Source organism: Leptonychotes weddellii, chromosome 8 (assembly GCF_054177405.1).
Source record: "Leptonychotes weddellii isolate Sample4059 chromosome 8, ASM5417740v2, whole genome shotgun sequence".
Taxonomy (NCBI): Eukaryota; Metazoa; Chordata; class Mammalia; order Carnivora; family Phocidae; genus Leptonychotes; species Leptonychotes weddellii.
The window spans coordinates 89,246,534-89,270,896 of record NC_138376.1 but is presented as its reverse complement, the minus strand read 5'-3'; the positions used below and the strand labels follow the sequence as shown (position 1 = coordinate 89,270,896).

The following is a 24,363-nucleotide window of genomic DNA, read 5'->3' as shown; positions in this document are numbered from 1 at the left end:
GGAACTCTGGGTTTGGGTTTCAGAAATCATTTATCTCAAAGGGTTTTTCTTTCTTTTTTTCTTCTTTCTTTCTTTCTCTCTTTTTCTTTTCTTTCTTTATTTTGGGGGGAGGGGGGAGGGTGGGTGGGTGGGTGGAGGAGATGCACTACCTGGGCTCACTTTCAAGAATTGGCAGTCTTCTTTGTCCCATTTTTTTTTAAAGATTTTATTTATTTATTTGAGAGAGAGTGAGAGAGCACATGAGAGGGGGGAGGGCCAGAGGGAGAAGCAGACTCCCCGCTGAGCAGGGAGCCCGATGCGGGACTCGATCCCTGGACTCCAGGATCATGACCTGAGCCGAAGGCAGTCGCTTAACCAACTGAGCCACCCAGGCGCCCCATTCTTTGTCCCATTTTTGTGGACTGCATTTGTATGAGCATAAACTCAGTGGTTGAAAGACATCACCAGTGAGCCTCTAATTTACTGTTTATCAAGTTTTTCTGAAGAAGCAGAAGCACATGCTGCTGTGGACTGGTGGTGTAGGTAGAGCAGATGCCCATTGAATGGCTAAATGGAGACCCTGCCAATAAGGGCTCTGAGGGTAAATTTGAGAGGACAGAGGAGTACTGGGCATTATGCCTCACTGCTCAGGACCGCACAGTGTCAGCTCTGGTGTTCTAGAGATCTAGCTCTGGGCACCTGTTGTCTTGGTGTCCTGTTAGAGGGACCTACCCATTGCTGCCTGCTGGAACCCTCTCACAACTCGGCTTCTCTCTAGCTCTCCTTCTCTCTCTTTCTCCCTGCGTTTAGTCATACTCTACTGCCTGTTTGCTTCTCTAGGCTGTGTGTACGAGTTCCATAGTCACAGTTCCTGAAGAAATCATCCAATTGGGTTAGGTAGATACTATTTAATATAGAGCACCACTACTGGGCAAAGTTTGGGGACATTCGCCTCACAGCCTCCTGGCCTACCGCCATGTCTCCCTAGAAGTGTTATTGGCTTTTGAAGTGGGACAGTTCTTCATTGTGCAAACCTGTTCCACACATTACAGGATACTCACATCCCTGGTCGTGATACTAAATGCCAGTGCATCTGCTCTCTTCAGGCAACATGGCAATAAAAAATGTTCCCCTTCCCATTTCCAAAATGGGCTCTTGACCTGGGCGACCTTGAGGGTCTCATGGACTTTTCTCTTTCAAAGTGGAAACAAAGAGAAAGATTTTACATCACTGTAATTGGAATTTAGCTTAAATAATTAAAAAAAAATCCTTTCTAAGCTGAAAGCATACTTGGGAACATATAACTGAGGAGAGCTCTAACTTTTCTGAGTGTAGCGCTACCTGGAGAGAGGAAACCAGATCTCTCCTGACCTGTAATTCTATATTAATGATATACCTGGGTTTTTGTTTTTCTTCAAGCTATTATAAAACAGGCTCTTGGTGCCTGAATTATATTAAGAATCCACTGAATTATTTGAAACATTCATTTTTCATTATGCCATTTATCTATAGTAACTACTGTAACACAAGACTTGAAAGGTAGCATCCCAAGAACTGAATTTATAAACCTCTAGCTTTTTTATTTCTAACCTTAATTTCGGACTTCCCATAAGCATTAGCTTGAACAGGTCACTTCTTTATAATTGATACTCCACAACTTCTAAAAATTACTTGAAGAATCATTTATTTACTTTTAAAAACAGAAACACTAAAAAGCTAGGCAAGATCCTTTAACTATATTAAAATTAACCTAAAGAATAGCAGAAAGTGCCTTGAGCCTCCAAGCTTTAGATTCATGAAAGAAACAATTCTCAAATGATCAATGTAGCTGAAGGGCAGAAAGGTATTAAATGTCTCAAGGTGCTTCTAGGTAAAATTAAAGATGCTGTCACTTTTAATTCATGCAGGACTTGTACCGCCTCTCTAGTAGCATTTGGAAATATGGAAGATGTTTTTAGTTGTCACAAGGCTGGGTGACGGGAGTGCTTTTGTATTTAGTGTTTGAGGGCTGGAGATACTCAATCTTATGCAATATGCAGAATAGTCCTGCAAAACAAAGAACTGTCCTGCTTGAAAGCCAATAGTGGCCACACTGAGAAAATTATTATATGTCTAATAAAGATAAACTCAAGTACCACTGCCTGGGAAAAAGAGAAAATTAGTCTTCTTGATGTCAAAATTTAGCACCTTGTCATCAGCCAGATGCACATGAGGCCCAGAGACAATGTTCACTTGTCTTCTGCACTTCTCCCTGCTCCAGATTGTTTTCCCTCATCTACAAAGGGGCTATCAATCTACGGTCAGCTATTTACACTGAAATGCTCTGCAAATAGGGTTAAGGAAAACTTTAGAGCCACTACTAACATATTCCTTTTCAATCCCTTATATCTAGTCAGTCGCCAATCCTTCGTACTAAATGATACTCATGCCTCTTTGAAATGATGCTTGACCTTTCTCTTGTTCCTTTCACTAGGCTTCCATGTAGTCTCTGAGCTTATCTGCTGGACATCTGGATGAGAGAAACAGCTTCCAAAATAGCTATTCTTGGGCTAGTTCCTCTTCTGTCTGGTCTACCTCCCTTTCCAGCTGCTGCTGGCTGTTCCCTAAACATCACTTCTCCCATATTGCTTTTTACTCAAAAATCTTCAGTGAGCTTCTATTTTCTATCATCTCACCCCTTCATCATTACATCAGAATTTAGTAAAGGTATTGGCAGAGCTTTTTTACAGTCTTTGTATTTTCATTTTCGTCTTTTTCAACTTGTATTTTCCAATGTGTCTCTACAAAACAGATGCTGAATATATATATTTAATTACTATACAGTGGAAATTTGGTTCTTAATTTTCAAGACTTCTGTCCAAACATTTTTTAAAGCTGTTTTGTTTTTTGTTTTTTGTTTTTAAAGATTTTATTTATTTATTTGTGAGAGAGAGACTGAGAGAGAGAGCACATGAGAGGGGGGAGGGTCAGAGGGAGAAGCAGACTCCCTGCCGAGCAGGGAGCCTGACGCGGGACTCGATCCTGGGACTCCAGGATCATGACCTGAGCCGAAGGCAGTCGCTTAACCAACTGAGCCACCCAAGCGCCCTAAAGCTTTTTTGTTTTTTACTTCAGTCCAAGCCCTTATTAATTTCACTCCCCTTTGTACTCTTACAATATTACTACAGCAAATAATAGAACATTTATTGCTATTTCTCATGATTTGTTACTGTTGCAAAATTTTTCTGCTCAATTAATTAGCTCATAAACTACATGCTACTAAGCATGCTACTGAGCAAATGGTAGCAACACTCTGACAAGTCCACAATTCATTGTTTATTACTTGCTGAAAACAATTCCACAGTTTGTCTTCACCAAATTACATCATGATGTATAATGGGTATTTGGGGCTTACAAATCCTTTAAAAATGTACCTGGAGGTCACAGTATAACCCAATCTGTAATACAAATAATCTAAGGTCTGTGGTGAGACTATAGGAAAAGCCTGTGAAGTTAATGGAGGTTTGCCATTACAGGCCATGAGTCTTACAACAGACCTGTCAGCTAAGACATATGATAAAGAAAAAGAAACAGAGCTAGATAGATGGTGTATCAAATTCTATTAACTCATATGGAATGAATTCCTCACTTCTGAATTCAGATGATCCCTGAACACTCATTCATTCTCAGTTTCTAAGCCAAGTACTTGATGAAAGACTGCTTCCAAATCTGTAGAAGCTCCAGCAGTCTATCAGCCACAATTTCCTTATATTTAAATGCAGCGATGTGATATGCAAATATTCTTGAATTATGATGTTTTGACCAACCAGCTTTAGTCTTTAACTCAATATCCAAAGAAGCTTTGCCTGCAAATCCCAAGCATTCTTCAGAAATATTAACAGCTCTGAGAGCAATCAAGCCTTTAAAAATATTCATACTTTATTTCTTTCATTTCTTCTTATCTTTCTTAAATAAAGAGGGAAAGCATTTATAATCTCCGTTCAGTTACATAGAATTGGAATACTGCTATGTAACAGAAATCATCACACTAATGCACAGGATTGAAAGTCAAGCAACTTTGGTCTAGGCTGAACTGAATTAAGTCTTAACCCTGTAAACATTTCCATAGGAGGTAGAACATACACATTTGACTTTTGGTCAAACAAGGGATAGTAAACAATGATTCTGAGACCCTAATAAATTAAATTAAAGTTATTTTAAGGCATTAAATATTTTTTCCTTTTATAGACCAAAGATGAAACAGCACACAGATCTTCAATAAATTAGGAAGCAAAATATTAAATCTTCATAGTTGAAATGTTTGCATCTCCAAAGCTCCACTGGTTCCACTTGATAATGTTTGAAACTATAATTAATAATGAGATCACATTTCAAACAATTTGTGTGCAAGGCAAAGTCTGCAAGTATCTCCACTCATTATGGAGTTGTCCATGGTTTTGTATCAGTGACTTGAAAACACAATGTCCTGTCACTGTATATTCCATTTTCTTTACCCTGATGGCAATCTGAGTGAATAATATTCGAGCAGTAGAGATTGTTGGTTTCATTCCCCACCCAACACTGTTGGTTTAAGTGCCTCCGGCTGCTGTTCCCATGAACACAGTGTTAATGGGTGGTAAAGAGGACACCATTTCTCTACCACTCGCTCCGTGGGAATCCAGGGTCTCTTGAGCTGGATACTGATTGGAAGTTCCATACATACACTGAGATGCGGAGGAAGGAATTGGTGTTTGCAAGCTGGATGCTGTAAGGGAAAATATAATCAGCAATTGCATATTGACTGATATGTTTTTTTCTTTAAAGTGCCACTCACATTAAGCCTCTGTATTTATTTTTTGCATTTATCACACATATCTGTGCTATTTTCCTAGACATTGTTTTTTCTTCTACACATTTCACAAAGAAAACTCAATTTCAAACTTAAATTAAGAGACAACCTTATCACCCAAATATATCCCAAATCTACCTCCTCGTTCCATCTACACTTCTTCCATTGTTCAAACCACCATCTTCATCACTTTCTTACACCACACACAAAAACAAACTCAAAATTAACGAAAGACCTAAATGTGAAACAGGAATCCATCAAAATCCCAGAGGAGAACACAGACAGCAACCTCTGTGACCTCGGCCACAGCAACTTCTTGCTAGACATGTCTCCAAAGGTGAGGGAAACAAAAGCAAAAATGAACTATTAAGACTATCAAGATGAAAAACTTTTCAACAGCAAAGGAAACAGTCCACAAAACTAAAAGACAACAGACAGAATGGCAGAAGATATTTGCAAATGACATATCAGATAAAGGGCTAGTATCCAAAATCTATAAAGAACTTATCAAACTCAACACCCAAAGAACAAAAATAATCCAGTCAAGAAATGGGCAGAAGACATGAACAGACATTTCTCCAAAGAAGACACCCAAATGGCCAACAGACACATGCAAAAATGCTCAACATCACTCAGCATCAGGGAAATACAAATCAAAACCACAATGAGATACCACCTCACACCAGTCAGAATGGCTAAAACTAACAACTCAGGAAACAACCGATGTTGGAGAGGATGTGGAGAAAAGGGATCTTCCTTACACTGTTGGTGGGAATGCAAGCTGGTACAGCCACTTTGGAGAACACTATGGAAGTTCCTCAAAAAGTTAAAAATAGAGCTACCCTATGACCCAGCAATTACACTACTAGATATTTATTCAAAGGATACAAACATAGTGATTCAAAGGGGCACCTGCACCCCAATGTTTATAGCAACAATGTCCACAACAGCCAAACTATGGAAAGAGCCCAGAGGTCCACTGACGAATGGAATAAGAAGATGTGGTACACACACACACACACACACACACACACAGACACACACACACACAGGAATATTACTCAGCCATCAAAAAGAATGAAATCTTGCCATTTGCGACAATGTGGATGGAACTAGAGGGTATTAGGCTAAGCAAAATAAGTCAGTCAGAGAAAGACAAATATCATGATTTCACTCCTATTCAGAATTTAAGAAACAGATGAACATAGGGGAAAGGATGAAAAAATAAAATAAGACAAAATCAGAGAGGGAGATAAACCATAAGAGACTCTTAACAATAGGAAACAAACTGAGGGTTGCTGGAGGGGAGGTGGGGGGGGATGGGGTTACTGGGTGATGGACATTAAGGAGGGCACTTGTAATGAGCACTGGGTGTTATATGCAACTGATGAATCACTAAAATCTACCGCTGAAACTAATAATACACTATATGTTAATCAGTTTATTTTAAATACAAAAACTTAAAAAACTAAAACAAAAAACCACCATCTTCTCCTACCTGGACCAACACAGCAGCCTCCTCACTGGTCTTATGACCCTCACCTTTGCCGTACCCTCTCATTCTGCAGGGAGCCGCCAGGATAATGTTGCTGAAGTGTACAGTACATTGTCACTCTTCTCAAATGCTACAATGACTTCCCATTATTCTTAGAACAGAATCCAAGCTCCTTGCCCTGATTCACAGCACCTTCTGTGAACTGGTCTCTGTCCGCTGATTTATTTTACTCTACTGTCATCATTCACTATGCTCAAAACACACTGGCCTTCTTTCTGCCCACTGAATTTTCCTTGTTCTCATTTCAGAAACTATGCACTTATCATTTCTTCTGCCTAGAACTCCACCATCAGACCTTCATGTCAATGCTTCCTCATCACTCAGCTTTCAACTCCAATATCTCTGTCTCAGGATTCCTTTCCCAACTATCTTACCAAAAGCAGTTTCTCCATAACTATTTGTCATTTTACCCTATTTAACAGATTTCAGAGTACCCAACATTATCTTTTTAATGCATTTGTCTATTTATCTATTGCCTTATCTCTCCTTACTAGAATGTAAACTTCTTATAGGCAAGAACTCCATCCCAATCACCACTATAACCTCACGCCTAGAATGAAGTTTGGCACATAGTAGTAGGTTCTCAAGAATTTGACCAACTGGCTCTCTGACACTACTTTTCCTGCATGTATGGTTGCTGACTTCTCATTGCTGTTTTTCTCATTTTTCTAACTACCTACTCTGTCCCTGAAAACCAGTCTTTATAACTAAGGAAACAGACAGTGGGTCCTACCTTCCCTTGCACTCCTTACCCACCTACTCTAGTCCCTCTTTTCACTCAGAAGCCCTCTTTGCTATTTACTTGTAAGCCAGCTCTGACAACTAGAGCTGAGAATCCCTCCTACACCCAAGCTATGTTCCAGCAAAGCTTCCACTATCTCTACGAGTAAACAGAACTAATAGTAACAATAGCAGCAAGGTACATTTTAGTCTCACGGTGAGGAAACTTCCTGAAGTGGAATTTTCTGCTTCATTAGAGTAACCTAGAAGCAATGACCATCTGCAGATAGCATGAGATGAGCTGCTAGACTCTGCTCAAGGAGCATCTGTGATGGTCACGGGAAGGGAAGAAGTGCTTCCTATTGAGTTATTGGAAAAGCACACCGAGAGGGGAGAGATGGAATTTATCTCATTTTCCCTATGCTCCAGTTGGGTGTCAATGCCCTTGAAATCTATTCCACTGGAAGATTTCAACCATCGCATAAAAGCATTAACACTCTGCCTTGATATTTACATGCATCTATACGTGTCCTGTGATCCCTTATTAGTAATATGGGAAACTAAATCTATCCATATATTTTTGCCCCTTTTTTTCAACTCACTGATGTATGGAGTTCCTACTATGTGGCAGACACTTGGCTGGGTAGCTGCTGATGTATCTAGTACGTCGCAGGATTTTCCCAGGGAGAGCAACCTGGTTGCAAGAAGATGCTAGGGGACTTCCTGGCAAACACACAGTTTTGCTAATTTTTACTTAAACTGTATGTAGCAGAACAATAAAAACAGCAACATTTTCTACAGAGCTGTCTAATTACATTTTACATATAATTGAGAAAATGACAGTAAAGTCACCACTGTTTTAAACCTGGAGTGGTTTTAGGGTACTGCTGGAGAATACGGGGTCCAAAGACACCTCTTGTCACTGCCCCTGGGGCCAACAGTGAACAAGAGAGTGTGAGAAAAAGACATCATTCCTGCCCTCATAAAACTTAGTCTTTTAGACTGCATCTGACGGGTTATATTTATTTTTTGCAAACATAAAAGATGCCAGCTATTCTTTTTGAAAGAATAACAGATTTAGCATTAGGATGCACAGGGACATATATAATGGGAACTGGGAAGACCGTTACTAATACAAAAATAAGACTTGAGATCCAAAGTGATGAATCACCCGTGGGAACATGAGTGCCCCGTTCACCTCAACAGTCACCCTCCAAAGTAAAACCACGTACTTGAGGTTAATAGCTTTTGAAAATGTTTTTAAGAACTACTAAAATAATTTACCTACTACTGGAGTTCGACACGCAACTGAAGGTGATGTGTCTGCGTAAAACGAGCTGGTCTGCTTTCTACTACTGTCATCTAAAATGTTAAGTGGATCGTGGATGTCACTGTAAGGAGGCAGTGAGCGAACACTGCTGATGACGGAAACATGTTGATTCACCATCGATCCAAGTCTATGAGACTCTGGGTAGTTTATGTTGCTTCCATAGTATCCTATAACAGAAAATGTCAAGAATGTACCATTCACTTACTACAAAGAATATTCCAGGAAGGAAAAAAGGACAAGGTAATAGGGTACAGCCCTAAAGATCCCCTGTTATAAATATGACCTTCACATCTCCATTTACTATAGATTTGGATTCGTACTTGTCTATGGATATGGTTCACTAGGCTGGTTTTTTGTTTTTAAAAATACAAAGCCGTTATCCTATTGTTAAGTTTCAGATATAAGACTACACCTCTCTCATGTTTTCCTCACTTAATTAACAAGATCTTCCTATAAAGAAAAAAAGCACTAAAAACCTCTCACAAAGACTACACTACTTGTCAAATACCAATTTTATCTACAGATTTATGTTTCTGGAAGAAAGCCTGGCCTACACTTAGGAGAGAGAACACAGCCTGCTTTGGAGGCTGAAGAAGTCCACAGATCTTTCCAATTCCCTAAACTTTAAGTGTTTTATCAGACTAACAGGGGGCACTGTTTGGGTCCTAAACTGTAAGATCTGCTGCTAGTTCTCCAGAAGAAACATTATTCACTAGAAATATTTTCAAAGGACAAAACATTCTTCTTTTGGGCTTATTCAGGGAGATCTCAAACATAGTTTGACGTAAAATATTTTTTCATCATTTGTGGCATTTAGAAGGGCAACTTTAAAAAACCACAAGAATTAGGGACATGTTTGTATGTGGAAGAAATGAGCTCCAAGTATTTAAGATTCCATGAGCTTTAGAAACTTTACATGGGATGACACGCTGCTCAGCAGATCTGGAGCTCAGTGTCTGATTTTGCCTTATTACCATCTCAAAAACCGGGGAAAATTCTTTAAAAATTTCGATACCATTAGGTGAACTAGGAGGCAATGCTGCTCCTTGACAGCTGGTCGCCCCTGTGTTGCTCAGGAAATTGAAGCTTCCTGTATTTAAAAACTGCATACTGTGTGAATCTTGGCTGTGTGAGGATGGTCCATAGCTGGAAGGTGGTCGAGAATTATATGGAGACCCAGCACAGCTGCCAGTGAAGAAGTCTCTAGAAAGCTGCTGTTCACTCCAGGCCATGCATCGACTATGCTCGGGGCGATGAGGATAGAGTCCTGATGGGGGGTGAGGCTGTGCCCTAAACACAGTCTGATAGTTAGAGTTGGTCCCATAAAAGTCATGATTGCCTTGAGGATGGGTAGGATAAATGGACTCTGGGAATGATGAGCAATGTGATGACACTGACAGGCCCGGGCCCACACTTGGAGGTCTCCCCGCCATTGGCCCCTGGTTAATGACGCTTCCTCGGCTTGCCATGGCTGGAGAAATGGGTGGTGTCATCAGATGACCAGTATTCTGGGAAAGCTCCATTTGACCTGGAAACAAATTCACAGAGCATTCACCAGTGGCAAATTAAAATAGATGGGCACACATCTTTAAAAATTATCCAAAAGATGTATTAATATACTTTTTTCCAATTTGGTTCATTCTCACTCTCTAAAAATAACAGAACTGGGGAACACTGAAAGCGTAGGTTTAAAAGATACCATCACAATAAGTAAGTAAGTAAATAAATAAATAACACGATTGCAATATATGTATATTTCACAACAGGGAAGACTTTTGGTGTCAGTAACTGTGGAAAAAAGTCTGGGATGTCTTCATGTTTCCATGGCTATGAAGATAGTTAGAGCTCAAGCTTGGGAAGGTCAAGGGATCTGCTCTTCACATTTCTCCATAATTAAAAACCAAGCTGAATGCTAAATGGTTTGATTTTTAGGGTAAAAGGAAAAGGCAATAAAGTCAAAATGACCACAGCTTCAAAGCAGCCGATTCAAACCATCATGCAAACACCACTGATGAACAATGAGCTATGAATGCCACCAACTCCCTGGATGTCTGATTTTCCATTGGTAGAATTAGGCCCCTGAACTCAAAGGCCCTTTCAGATTTAAAATTCTGTGTGTCCAATGAAGTTATATCTATGAATTTCAGAAAAGACATAAGGCAAAAGCAGACTTAAAATATTATCTAGTAGTGAGTTCTAGCCACTAAACATTCAGATTGATACAGAGGGGACTCTAGACCAGAGAGGAAAATTATTGTCATCGTTATCCTAAAGTGACCAAATCTACTTTTTAATGGAGGAGAAATAAAGTCTCCTCAAGAGCCAAAAATAAACAAGAAGCCCATTTTTTGACTCTCAAAACATCTTTAAGATTTCATATATACCAAATCTAATTTTTTCTTCCACCAAATGAAAATAACTTATCATTTGTATTTCCAACATACCTAAGCGAGCACATCACAGTGTGGTACCTATGTTAATAATGGTATTGACAAAAGTGTGAATGACAAATGCTGAAAGTCACAAAAAATATAAAGCTTTAATAAATGTTAGTAAAGACCAGCCTTTTTTATCCTTGGAATGGCTGGATGTTACCAGGTTTGAAGAAAACAAAGGAACAGGCTTTTGAGAGACGGCGTGAAGCCCAAGTGTTTCACAGCGTACCTGTGAGTGGCATGGTGTCCGTATTCCCAGCAGGGAATGGGTGCAGAGCAGAGGGTAAGCCTCCAGGATGACTGGATGACAGAGGAAGATAGGCTGTTTCCACATGGCTTTCATTCTTCACAGTGTCACTGGAAACAGTGCTCCCTTTATTACGGTTGGCCAGAAAGCATGAACTTGGAGAAGCAGTGAAGGCAGCTTTACTTGCATCTGGAAAGATTTTTTTTAATGGGGAAGCTAACATCATTCCCATATTCCTAATAAATAAGCCCAAGAAAATGAAACTGAAAATGTTTTAGGGTTGTGTCACAAATCCAATGTCAGAGAAATATCTTCCATGGGAAACAAGGCCGGCAGATCTTTGGTCGTGGCAGTGGTGCTGGGGATTTTGTGGTCATGGTTATCTGTACATTTGTAAGTGTCACGTGTGTTCCGGGGGGGCACTAAGGAATCCACACTGGAGTGGACAGTCTTCAAAATGCAAATCATCACATCCCAAATAGACATGTTCTCTTCCTTCTCCAAATTCCTATAGAACTTATTTCTACACCATTTACAAGGTGGTATACCACAGGTGTTGTCTTGAATTATGGTTATTTTTTATTATAATCACCTCTCCACCTTCATTTCAATTCTCACAAGAACATCGATTTTATATCCTCCAGAGCTTCCAGCAAAGTCCCTTGACTACTCTATGTGCAAATGGTGGAGAGAAAAAAATAGTGCTCCGATAGTGTTCATATCCTGAGTTAGTTGTGACATGCTTGGGATAAAACCTCTGAGACTATTACAGACCCACTACACATGTACTTACAAATTCTTAAATTTAGGTTTAAAGAAAGAAATATGCAAAGCAAGATATACATTTTAAATTACCTGAATTCTTCATATACTTGTCCAATAAATTCTGTAACTCCTGCTCTTTGTCGTTATTGAACTGGGTCTCCATGGCGAGGAGAATGTATTCATCAAGGAGCATTCGGATCAAATGGAAAGAACCTTGTTGTGGATGGGAATGGGGAGAGGACAATGTCAGATGAAAGGAGGGAGAGAAGGAGAAGGAAAGGGAGAGAGAGAAGTCGAGTTATCTTTGTGACCATCTCACAACACTTTACAAGGAGCAACTGAAATCAACAAATACTTGTTGGACTTTAAATGACCTGCTAAGACCAACATGCTTAACTTGAGTCTCTAATCTTTCTGTGTACCGCCTGCTCAGCTTACTGTGTGTACTGTCCTGCCAGCTCTTTGGCCACTAATTACATCAAAGGAAAATACGGATGAAAGTGAGACATGCTTTATGCTTTAAGAGGGCACACACTGGAATGTGATAAGCTTTAACCTGGGGAGAATGAGCTCTACTCTGCTCTATTTCTGTTTGCTTTGTACTAAATAATTAGACAATGGCCACCATGGTCTGAAAAAAGTATCAAGTAAGATGTCTTTCTAGCCTGAAACAAAGTTCTCTTTGGTTTGGACAAAAGCAAAGAGTCATTTTCATTTGGAAGTTGTCCTGGAAAACCTTAAACTTCTTTGAACTATTCCACAGACTTCCCAACAAAAGTCTGGTTTCATCACAAAGTCAGGCTTCAATGTTGTATATGTTAAGAAACCTTACATATAAGTAAGAGATTTCAAATAAAAGGCTCAAGACATTTTGTTCATCCTCCAATGCAAGTTCACTGATTTTATCTAGTTCCACTGAGAATTAAATAAAAACAACCTAGTTAACCATAACCTATTTATAATGTGAAGATTTCTTGCAAAGCAACTACTAAATGCAGAAGTACTGTCCACGAGCTAGCATTATAGCTGCAAAACTAAGAATCCCAGAAATTTTAAGAAAACGAAGGTATTCAATTTTTGAAAGAGCTAACTTGACTCAGTTTATCATTTCACAAGTCAAATCGATCAGGAAAGATGTTTCAGAAACATATGAGAGCATGTCTTCTCAGCTGCTCTTTGATTCTCGCAGTGCAGCTATGTGGTTCCTAGAAAAGATGCAAAAATTTGCCATACTGCAATGAGTAGTGCCTCTTGAAAATAATGTACTAGTTATTGTTTACTTGCTTGTTTAACAAAAAAAATTATCCAAGTACTGATGGCATGTAATGATAATAGCTGCTATTCATAAAATGTTCACCAGGTACTAGACTGTGCTTTTATAAGTATCATCTCACTAAAGTGCCTACACAACCCAATAAGAGCAATATTCGTCCTCTTTTTTTAAGTGCTTCAAGTTTTTATTTAAACTCTAGTTAGTTAACATACAGCGTAATATTGGTTTCCAGAGTAGAATTTAGTGATTCATCACTTACATATAACATCCAGTGCTCAACACAACTAGTGCCCTCCTTAATATCCATCCCCCAGTTAGCCCACCCCCACCCACCTCCCCCCCCACCCCCGCCAGCAACCCTCAGTTGCTCTATAGTTAAGAGTCTCTTATGGTTTGCTTCCCTCTCTCTCTTTTTTTCTTCCTTCCCCTATGTTCCTCTGTTTTGGTTCTTAAATTCCACATATGAGTGGAATCATATGGTATTTGTCTTTCTCTGACTGACATTTCACTTAGCATAATACACTCTAGCTCCATCCACATCGTTGCACATGGCAAAATTTCATTCTCTTTTATGGCTGAGCAATATTCCATTGTATATATACCACATCTTCCCTATCCACGCATCAGTCAATAGACATTTGGGCTCTTTCCATAGTTTGGCGATTGTTGATAATCCTGTTATAAATATTCATCCTCTTTACAGTGAGCAGAACAGCTTGGATTAAAACCAAGCCAGAGAGAAGCAGTGTTAGGATTTAACTGCATGTGGTCTGACTCCAAAACCCAGGTTCATAACTACCATTCTCTACTGGCTCAATAGTCAGATTTGAGGAGTGACAGTCCCCCATGTTTAAAAACTGACAGGAACTGTGACTGGAGAGTGAATGATGTATTCAGGGAGGAAGAGCTTTATAAAGCACATGAGATACCAAAACTGGATGCATTGTTCAAGGTGAGGTTATGCATTACTCGAGCACCAAAAAAGCTCCACTTAAGCAGAAAGTCTTGAGCCCTCTTCTTTAATGATCTTCCATTTTGTTTGCTGGTCTACAAGTAAAGGAACAAAACGAAACTATAAAATCTGTCATCTCATTACTACATGCATCCTACATAAAATCAAGAGGTTGATAAGCTGTCTGACAAATGGACAGATGGCATGACATGCAATTTATTTTATCAGATATAATGATCTGTCCAGGGATTTTAATGTTCATCTGTCTTTGTTATCATTTTTAAGGTTAATAGATCTTTATTCCGTATGGTTTTGTTACCGAACAGAATTGGACAACAAAATAAAATAATTCACAAAATAGTTTATCTCATTTTCCTTTGACAGAACTTTAAAAAGAACAGAAGGTGAAGTGTCAAAGAAGGGTTATATATTTCTGTGAATGATTAACTCTGACTTCTCTGGTCCTGAATGATAATCTGTTTTCCTTCCAGGAGAAAAAAAAGTCCCTACACTACAACTAGTTTCCTTGATATGGAATGGCTAACACCAACTAGTGATGGATCTATTTGCTCTTATCGCCTTGTTTCATGAGGGATGACTTGCATGTTAACAGAAGGAGTTGAAAAAACATAGAAAACACAAAATACTGCGCTCTCAGAAATTAAAAATGGAAATACTTAAAACCACATTTTCTGTCAGCATTTATGAAAATTTACTGTTTAGAAAAGGGCCAAATCTTTCCAGTTTTTATCTTTCACTATTGATGTTACTCTGCTATAAATTCATTGACCGACAGGGAAGGCATAGTGCCTTGTAGTCCTTTGTCAAGAAATGATAAATAGAACTGAATCTATGCCCAACACTCTCGAATCTGGCCTATTCCTAATTTGGATATTTGGGCCACCTTAGTTGCAAGTCTTCAAAAGCTTTTCAAAGCATTGTTACACACAATCACCCCTCCTCCACCATTCAAGAAATTACAGCCAGTTTAACATTTACTATTAACAAAAATTCTATTTTGGGAATCTGTCACTGAAAAATACCTTAATAACTCTCTGCTCTACCACAGTATCCAACCATTCAATAAAAGCCTCCACTGTGGCATTCTTCTTAAGAAGATCTTTCAGTTCTTGGAACACTGTGATAGAGTCATCTACCATATTAAAACAAAACAAAACAAAACACAATATTACTCTACTTTGAACCCAAGAGAAAACCTAAAACTAGAAATCATTAAGAATTTTATAGCATAAAATGGAAAGACAGATGAAATTAAATGTGTTAAAGGAATTATTTCATATCCTAAGAATAAATAACAAAAAACCCTTAACTTCTTATTCTTCAAAATTTTAATAATGATTGTACATATCTTGGTACATATTGAAATATAGGCTTATGTATTATATAAGTATGTATATACTGGGGAAGAGTAAGTTGTCATTTATAGCTGATTATTCATTCTGAATCCAAAGCTTTCATTAAATGCAACAGATTCACTGAAAACTGATGAATGAATGCTGATTTCCTGCTTTCTGACCTATCCCTTACCTTTAGCAAAAATTAAATTCTGCACTGTGAAACTGAGCCACTTACTTGAATAATCTTTTATCTTGTAAAAGTTAAAGGGACCATTTAAGGCTATCATTTATTAAAGAGTTTAAAGTTTCCTGAATCCCAAAGGGTAATATAATTTTTGCTAGGGAACAGAAAACAAGGCTGAAGTTGGACCACCCCAGGGAGCAGCCCATCATTTGTTCAACAGTCTATCGGAGGCTGCACTTGTCTTTTCAGAGAGAGGTTGGGGAAGGAGTGGGTTGCTATCCCTTGAAAACAGAGCCTGGTTGTCTAGTCATGCATATTGCCTTGGTAAATTCTGTCAGATTGTCCAAACCTGGGCAGGGAATTTCTGCTTGGAAAACAGTATTGTGTTGAGATATCATTTTGATATGCATCATATACCATATGAGGCTAAGAGTGTAAAACTCAGGAAAATGTGTATGCATGTGATGTAAAATTGGAAGAAAACTGGGACGCCTCAGTGGTTCAGCCAGTTAAGCGTCTGCCTTCAGCTCAGGTCATGATCTCAGGATCCTGGGATGGAGTCCCACATCAGGGTCCCTGTTCAGTGGGGAGTCTGCTTATTCCCTCTGCCTGCCACTCCCCCTGCTTGTGCTCTCTCTCTCTCTCTCTCTGACAAATAAATAAATAAAATCAAAAAAAATTTAAACAAACAAAAAACCTGGAAGAAAACTCACAACACTCAAAAACATTTCCATTATTCCCAGGTTATTTCTAGGCAATGAGATTATGAATGGCTTTTATTTTCCTCTTAATATTTTCTATATTTTCCAGGTTTTCTACAATCTGTAGCTACAATTGTTTTTAAGTAGAGGACAATTTTTTAATTAAAAAAGTTTCTATAAACCAAGGTTTCTCAAACAGATATTTTGTAGTCTAAGGGGACTCCCACCCCCACCCCCAACAAAGAGTTATCCAGCCCAAAACATCAAACAGTGCCAAGGTTGGGAGACCCAGCTCTATACACAGAGAAGACTTACGTTCCGTGTAGATATCAGATTCAGTGTCTGTGCTGCCAGAAATGGTGAGAAGGGCCTGTGATCCAATACTATTCAAGTCAACCTTTTCAATATCAGATACCATGGAATTCACAACATGCTGGTCAAAGAGAGCTGGTCTGGCAATCTGCATGAAGAAAGTAAAAAGACACTAAACCATATTATTGATAGTCTGTCTAAAGGAAAGCTTTGGCTACTAGAGAAATAGTTCCTTGAGAGAAGAGTATCATAAATGTTTTTTTTTTTATTTTAAAACTAAAAGCAATAGCTGAGACTCACGATCATTGTTAAAGCTTTGAAAACTATTTTTGAAATTAGAAAATGAATTTTTTAATCCATGTTCATACAATAAGGATTTCACAATGTTATATTTCTTATCTGGAACTATCCCAACCAAGTCTTTTAAAATTTAGGGGACTAGAAACTTTCACAAAGCAAACAATCATTTGAGAGGAGGGGAAATATATTTTAACAATATACAAACATACAAACAGTAATTTAAGAGTTACTTTTTTCCTCCCTATTTAGGAAAACCAAATTAGTAGGTAGTTTAACATGTGTTGTTTGTGGATTTCACAACATCAAATATCACATGGGTGCAGTCCCCACATGTTAATTTTTATTAACTGGGTTCATGTAGCAAATAACAGTTTTGCATTTTACACTGCATTCAGAAGTTTTGTGGTTTTTTTACTTTTCATCCTGAAATAATATTAAATTTACAAAAAAGCTGCAAAGATAGTGCAGAATATTTCCATATACTCCCTATTCATCTTCTCCTAATATTATCATCATACCTAACCATTGTTTATTGCCCAAATCAGGAAATTAGCATTGCTATAATACTGAGAGTAATTCAAATTTCCATCAATTTTCCCACTGATGTCCTTTTTCGGTTCTAGCATTCACTCTGGGGTCTCAGATTGCATTTAATTGTTGCCTACTTGGTCTCCAATCTCTGAAAATTTCTTACTCTGCTACCAGATAATTCATTTTTTATATTGGTGATTCAAATACCAATGTACCTGAGCAAGGTGTAAGAAAGATGTTTGTCGTTTCAGGGAAGATACAAATCTTCGCACAACAGGTATCTTCTTATCGGTTAGAGCTTCTGGCAAGTTTTCCAAGGATGAAACAACCCACTGTTCCCAATTTTTAGCAAAATTCCTTATATCTGCTAATAAGCTACACACACACACACATACACAAAAAAAACCTATGTATTAAATGCTAAATTGCTCAAAGTGCAGTACATAAATGTAGTTTAATGGAGGTATACTGTTATTCTATGATTCCAAGAATATGACTTTGAAGTCATATAGATTCAGCCTAGGTCTGCCATTTATCTCCTTGGTCAACATACTCAATCTCCTCAAGCTCTGGCTTCATTTATTAAATAGGAATAAGATTAGTATCTATGTCACAGGATTATTATGAGGACTATATAAAATAATTCATGGAAATTTCTCTGGTCAAACCTGGTGTGCAGAGGGTAATCAATAAATAATACCTTATTATTAACATTAGCTCATGGTTCTGTCATTCTCTATAAAATATTTCTGGGGAAATGTAAGTATGCACTTCATTTCACTTATCTTGGCTTCTTGAGAAACATCACAGAGGGATCATAGTGTCATTTCAAGTATTTACTATTAGTTTCTAGTAACCGATTTTATAGTCCAAATATAACTGTGGGATACATTATCAAAAAGGTACTATAGGACCCTATTTAGAAAATTGCAGGGCGCCTGGGTGGCTCAGTTGGTTAAGCGACTGCCTTCGGCTCAGGTCATGATCCTGGAGTCCCTGGATCGAGTCCCGCATCGGGCTCCCTGCTCGGCAGGGAGTCTGCTTCTCCCTCTGACCCTCCCCCCTCTCATGTGCTTGCTCTCTCTCATTCTCTCTCTCAAATAAATAAATAAAATCTTTAAAAAAAAAAAAAAGAAAATTGCAAATGTTCATTGTGCATACACACAAACATTTATATATAAACACAAAAATTTAAAAAGTAGTCAACAATCTACACACTCTATCTCAACAAAACAGATCTAAATTTACATTTGGGATGGCGCATACGCTGGTGAGCAGTAACATAATAGAGGAAAAAGAATAGAAGTGGAGTTCAACAGCCCTCAATTAAAATCCTGGCTATGCTTCTTACTAATTAACTGACTCTGGGCAAATAAATTAATTCCTTCTGCTGCCAGGTTCCTCATTTGTGAATATGCAATCATAATTGTTACTGGGGAATAGTCTGACAGGTTGTGTTTTTAAAAAATCTAATTGTTCAATGATAAGGAATTGGTTAAATAAAGTATAGGGCGCCTGGGTGGCTCAGTTGGTTAAGTGACTGCCTTCGGCTCAGGTCATGATCCTGGAGTTCCAGGATCGAGTCCCGCATCGGGCTCCCTGCTCGGCAGGGAGTCTGCTCCTCCCTCTGACCCTCCCCCCTCTCATGCTCTCTCTCTCTCTCTCATTCTCTCTCTCAAATAAATAAATAAAATCTTTAAAATAAAATAAAATAAAGTCTAATATTTTTCAGGTGCTGGAAATCTATGCAGCCATTTAAAAAGATAATGTTGATCTGTATTTGTTGATACGAAAGATTTTCACAGTATGTTGCACTAATATATATACTATGGTCCCGTTTTTTAAAAAATGTGTATATTTACAGGTATTCTTAGAAAAAGTCTATGAAATACTAACCTAACACATTAAGAATGTGGAGAAATTATGAGTTTTTAATGCATTTATGCATGTTTTTCATTTTCTACAAAGAACCAGTGGCATACTTAAGAGATAAGTACATAAATAGTCACTTTCAGGTGGTTGTAGGAGTTAAGTGAAACAATTCATGTGGTCTCAAAGCCCATGATGTGTTTAATAAAGGCCAGCTATAATTACATCAGTTGCATGGCCAGATATCTGCCACTAAGTAAGTGCAGCCATTCTGTGACGTAGAAGGGTTTTGTTTTGTTTTTTAAGATTTTATTTATTTATTTGAAAGCAAGAGAGAACATGAGCAGGGCGGAGGGAGAGGCAGACTCTCCGCTGAGCAGGGAGCCCAATGCGGGACTCGATCCCAGGACCCTGGGATCATTACCTGAGCCGAAGACAGATGCTTAACCGACTGAGCCACCCAGGCACCCTTGTGACATAGAGGTGTTAAGAGTACTTATTCCTTCATTAAAAGAAGGTGGTAATTCTGTTACCCTACCTTCTGATTTTGCAATTAAGACCAAAGTTAATAATAAAGATAAAATAGTTCTTTAATTTTTATCATTGTGGTTATTTTCCATCAATTATCCCCATTTATATTCTTCTAGCCAGTTTCCACAAGGTCAATGACCCCTAAATATTTATTTTTCACTTGGGCATCTCTCATATTAAAAGGATTTCAGGATGGTTCCATCAATTTTGTTCATTGCGGTTTGACTATAAGCATTGAGGCACATCATCTAGCTACTACAAAGGGACAGGAGCAGGCAAATAATCTTGATAAACAAATGAATTTCTATTTAATGTTTTCCTTTAATATAATGGATAGGGTTAAACCCTACCCTAAGAAATTATCACATTTTATTGACTGAACCTACCTTTCAGGCATTTCTTGCATTGTTGCAGGAATGAGTACATCTGTAAGAACCTTAATCACAGCAAAAGAGAGTTAACATATATCCTTACTTAGTATTTTTGTAGAAAGACACTTATTTGTCAATTACTTTTTAATTCCTAGCTTTCTAGAGAATAATATGTTAATTCATTTCTGGAAGTTATATTTTTATCTCTAAAATTAATGTACATGTAAGGGGTGTGTGTGTGTAAAAGGTGGGGGTGGGGATCCAGAAACATTGCAATACTAGGTTAAGCAAGCAACACTAATATGCTGGGTCCAGAGAGTTAATTATCAGAACAGAAAGAATACTGAAAGAAAGGGCTAGACTGAGACCGAAACATTGATGAGATGGATAAGACCTGAATGAGAACTGGTAGAAAGAAGAAATTAGGTAGTGCTGACTGATCCCAGCTCAGGAAAAACTAGACTAAGTAAAGGAAGTGGGGACCAAATAGGATATGAACAACGCAGATCCACGGGGCTGGCTGATAAACTGAGTGGTCCAGCCTGACAAAGAGGACCAAGAGGTCTGGAGGAGAAGATATTTCAAAATGTGGGTAAACACTAATCTACAAAGGCCTGTGTATCCTACCAGCAAAATGCACATGTATTCCATGTGTATGAGACAGTAATGTATATACCCAGTACGTTAGTTACCAATGAATTGACCTTGGTAATCATGTGCTGTTTTATAGACTAAAAGCTGACCATTCTTTAGAGATGGAATGAAGATCTTGCAGAAACTCATCCTACTGTTCCTCCCTGGGTCCGCTATGAGGAAGGAAACAGTTCATTTAAAGGTACTTAAACTCAGGACTTTTGTGTTGGACTAAAAATAAACAGACCATTTGTAAAAACAATAAATAAATAACATGTTTTAAAGAATATTTCTGGGAGGTACTGAATGACAGTCCAAACAGATTTATCCAGATTGCAATGCAGTTTTCTCCCTCAGCTTGGACCTTACTGCTGCTCTAAGTAGAGGTCAGACTACCAAGGAATTAGTGTCCCCTCTTCCCAGATAAATGTTTGGCTAGAAGGCCAACCAGCTCATCTTTGTTCGTGATGTCTTCAGGAACCTTCTGTAGACACTTGAGGACTCTTACTTGGTTTGAGAACAGAAATTGACGTTAATACATTAAAGCTAGAGGTTTCCAGTATTTTTAAGTTGTTAATCCGATAAGAGTGGTTAATTCTGCTTTTCCCCCAGAACACCGATAGTGAAAAAGCCATTCTGTTATTCACTCTGAAAACACCTTAAAAGTTAATAAAAATTAACTAAGTTTTCATGTATTATTAGTGAGTATGGGACATTTAGAATCATTCTTAACTGTAAGAAATTTTGTTTTCATGTAAATGTACATTAAAATACACACCTACTAAATATTGCTTTCTCATCAGAAAAAAATAACATTATATCTCCAGCCAGAAATAACAAATTTATTGAAAATATAATGGAAAAATGTAGACAGAATGCTCATTAAAACAATACATGGTTCGTGTTTAAGATACCCCAAAGAGCTTACCTTATAAAGAATTGAGTCACAAACACAGAAAATGTCAATGATAACAGGGTTTTCAAGCAGGGGAAGAAGATGATCAGGCATTCCTTGCCAAAAGTGTAATAAGAAATGCTGGATCTAGTTATAAAGCAAAAAGTATGTACATTAAGATTCTTCCTTAACACGAACTCATAAAGAACAGGATGAGAAATTACACATAATATGATCAGCAAAGCATTCTTTGTCACCCTTACCTCTTCAAAGTTTCCATTAATTGCATTGTCCAGGATGCACTGGCAGTGAGTTTTATACATCATTATGAGGGTATCAACCTATTTCAAGGAAGAAAACGCTTAACCAAAGAGTCCTTTCAACCCTGCCTTCATTTGTTTATGCATTCATTTGTTCATTCATTTATTCAGCATGCATTTTTTAAGCTCCTGTTAGGTACCAGGCATGGTGCTCAATGTCGAGGAATCAAAACCAAAGGCACAGTTCTTATTTCCAGGAGCTTACTGCCTTGTGAAGGGAGAAAGGCAAGCAAATAGATGATTACAATATAGTGTCATATGAACAATGAAAAAGGTGACTGTGCAGGGAGATGTGGGCCAAAGCAACGTTGAATTTTTCTACCTAATAAGCAGATTACCTTCAATTGCGGAAATAAACGTAAAATGGTAAAATATATCAGCTCTTCATACAGTAGAAATAAGTGAGTGCTTGGGCAGTGTGGCATAGCAGTGTGAGGTCAGCTAAAATCCAGCGCCCAGTTCCCCTGCACTACAGTGCACAGGATGCTTGGTCTCTGAACCCTAAGCTTTTTCTCTTTAAGTAGGGTATGAATAATATATTACCCAGATTAAATAAGATATGATGCACATAGAGCAGTGCCTGTACACAGTAAGATCTTACTAAATATTACCTGAAATTAGTAATATCAAATGACTCGAAAATTTACCCAAAGAAGATTTGAACGGTGAGTGTCTGTTATGAAGAGTCTCTGTTTCCATGTTACCACAGACATTTGGATAGCATAGATAAAAAGTTGTAAACATATTCTAAAATGGACTAGAACTAAATAGTATTTTAACAAACTAATAATATTCAAATTCAAATCTCTTTATTTTATCAGCTAGAAATATGGCTACTTGTTGCTGGTTGTGTAGTCTAAGTGAACGAGAAGTTGGGCTTAGAGGTTACAGGTGTGTGCTTTGCCCATGGACTACCTGGATTTGAAAACCAGCTCTGATCTGCCACTTACTAGCTATATGATGTCAAGTAAGCCATGTAACATTTGCGTGTTTTAAATTCCTCATCTGGAAAACGGAAGTGATAATAACAGTAAATTTCTAATAGGGCTGTTATGAGGACTAAACAAATTAACACAAGCAAAGTGGTTGGAATAATCCATAATACATGTTAAGAGATTGACCGCTGGAGCTAATTTTATCCCAACAGTACCTAGGGTGATGATGGTGACGGGAGTGTCCTACTCTAACCCTCTCCTCTCCAGCCTTTATCCCAACAGACTAGTGACAGCGCACATCTTGTAGTTTAGCTCAAGGCTATATCACAGTGACGTGCAAATTACTAATCTCCCTGCAAGGAGGTATGCTGATTATAGGATACGTCTAGTGGAATATGTCACCACTGATGCAATTGAGACATGCTCCATACTTTAGGCAATGATATCATATTTTTAGATAGGTTGCCAAGACATATTTTTAAAACTAAGGATAAGGACCATATGAAAGATAGAAAGGAATTCATAACTGCTGTCAAAAATTAACCCTTTGATCCCTAAAACCTACTGAAGTACAAGTAAGCTTTTATCCTCACAAGTATTTCCATTTATGTGTGTCAAAATTCCTTTATACACAAATCAGCAAGAGTTTTTAATCTTACTATTGGTACTACATTTGCTTATTTAATATTTACATAGTTTCAGGACAATAAATTTTTATTGTGGCATACTCTTATTTCTAAACTTAATTTTGCTCAATTTTCTGAGAATAGACACCACATTTATAGAGCGGGCAAGAGCAGAGGCAAGGTTTATCTTGAGAAAAGTTAAGGGGGGTGGGGGGTGGCAACTGTCTTGAGTGACACCATGATGAGGCAGAAAGTGGCCCAACCAATCCCCACCTCACTGGGATCAACTTCTCCCTGGAAAGTCCCATCCTTTCTGCTTCAAGAAAGGAGGTGAATAAAGTGCTTAGCTCCAGCCCCACCCCTCTTGCTAGAAACTGACAAGTTACCTGGGGAACTTGGCTACTGGCTAAGAGGGTGAACAGCAACGTCCAGCTGTCTTCAAGGGACAGGGAGGAGTGTTAGTCCCTGGTGCTCATGATGAGGACCACTGGGAATGAACTTAGAAACCAGGGTTTTTTTAAGCATCCTGATACCTGGGTGAGAAATGATCTACAGACCAGTTTTTCAAGTTGACAAGTAAGGAATTCCTTGGAGACTAGCAGAGAAACTGAAATAAACTACTGGAACATGTCCTCACTTCTCTTTTTTTCTTTGTTGCTCTCCCCATCCCCCTCTCTCACCAGGAATATTTACACAGCAAACATCTTCATGAT

General features: G+C 38.2%; 1 protein-coding gene across 1 annotated transcript in view; it reads right to left on the bottom strand.

Annotated features, from left to right (window-relative positions):
- Positions 1-3,961: 3,961 nt before the first annotated feature.
- The window catches only part of RFX6 (regulatory factor X6), a 56,441-nt gene continuing 36,039 nt past the window's right edge, over positions 3,962-24,363 (bottom strand). Inside the window, exons 8-19 of the mRNA XM_006734550.3 lie at positions 22,033-22,110; positions 21,803-21,916; positions 20,257-20,306; positions 17,686-17,845; positions 16,643-16,787; positions 15,128-15,237; positions 14,062-14,179; positions 11,950-12,072; positions 11,077-11,283; positions 9,428-9,940; positions 8,367-8,579; positions 3,962-4,723 (exon numbers count right to left, since the gene is read on the bottom strand). Coding sequence (XP_006734613.2) covers positions 4,548-4,723; positions 8,367-8,579; positions 9,428-9,940; positions 11,077-11,283; positions 11,950-12,072; positions 14,062-14,179; positions 15,128-15,237; positions 16,643-16,787; positions 17,686-17,845; positions 20,257-20,306; positions 21,803-21,916; positions 22,033-22,110 — 2,007 coding nt within the window. The 3' untranslated portion in view covers positions 3,962-4,547. The remainder of the gene's footprint in view (positions 4,724-8,366; positions 8,580-9,427; positions 9,941-11,076; positions 11,284-11,949; positions 12,073-14,061; positions 14,180-15,127; positions 15,238-16,642; positions 16,788-17,685; positions 17,846-20,256; positions 20,307-21,802; positions 21,917-22,032; positions 22,111-24,363) is intronic.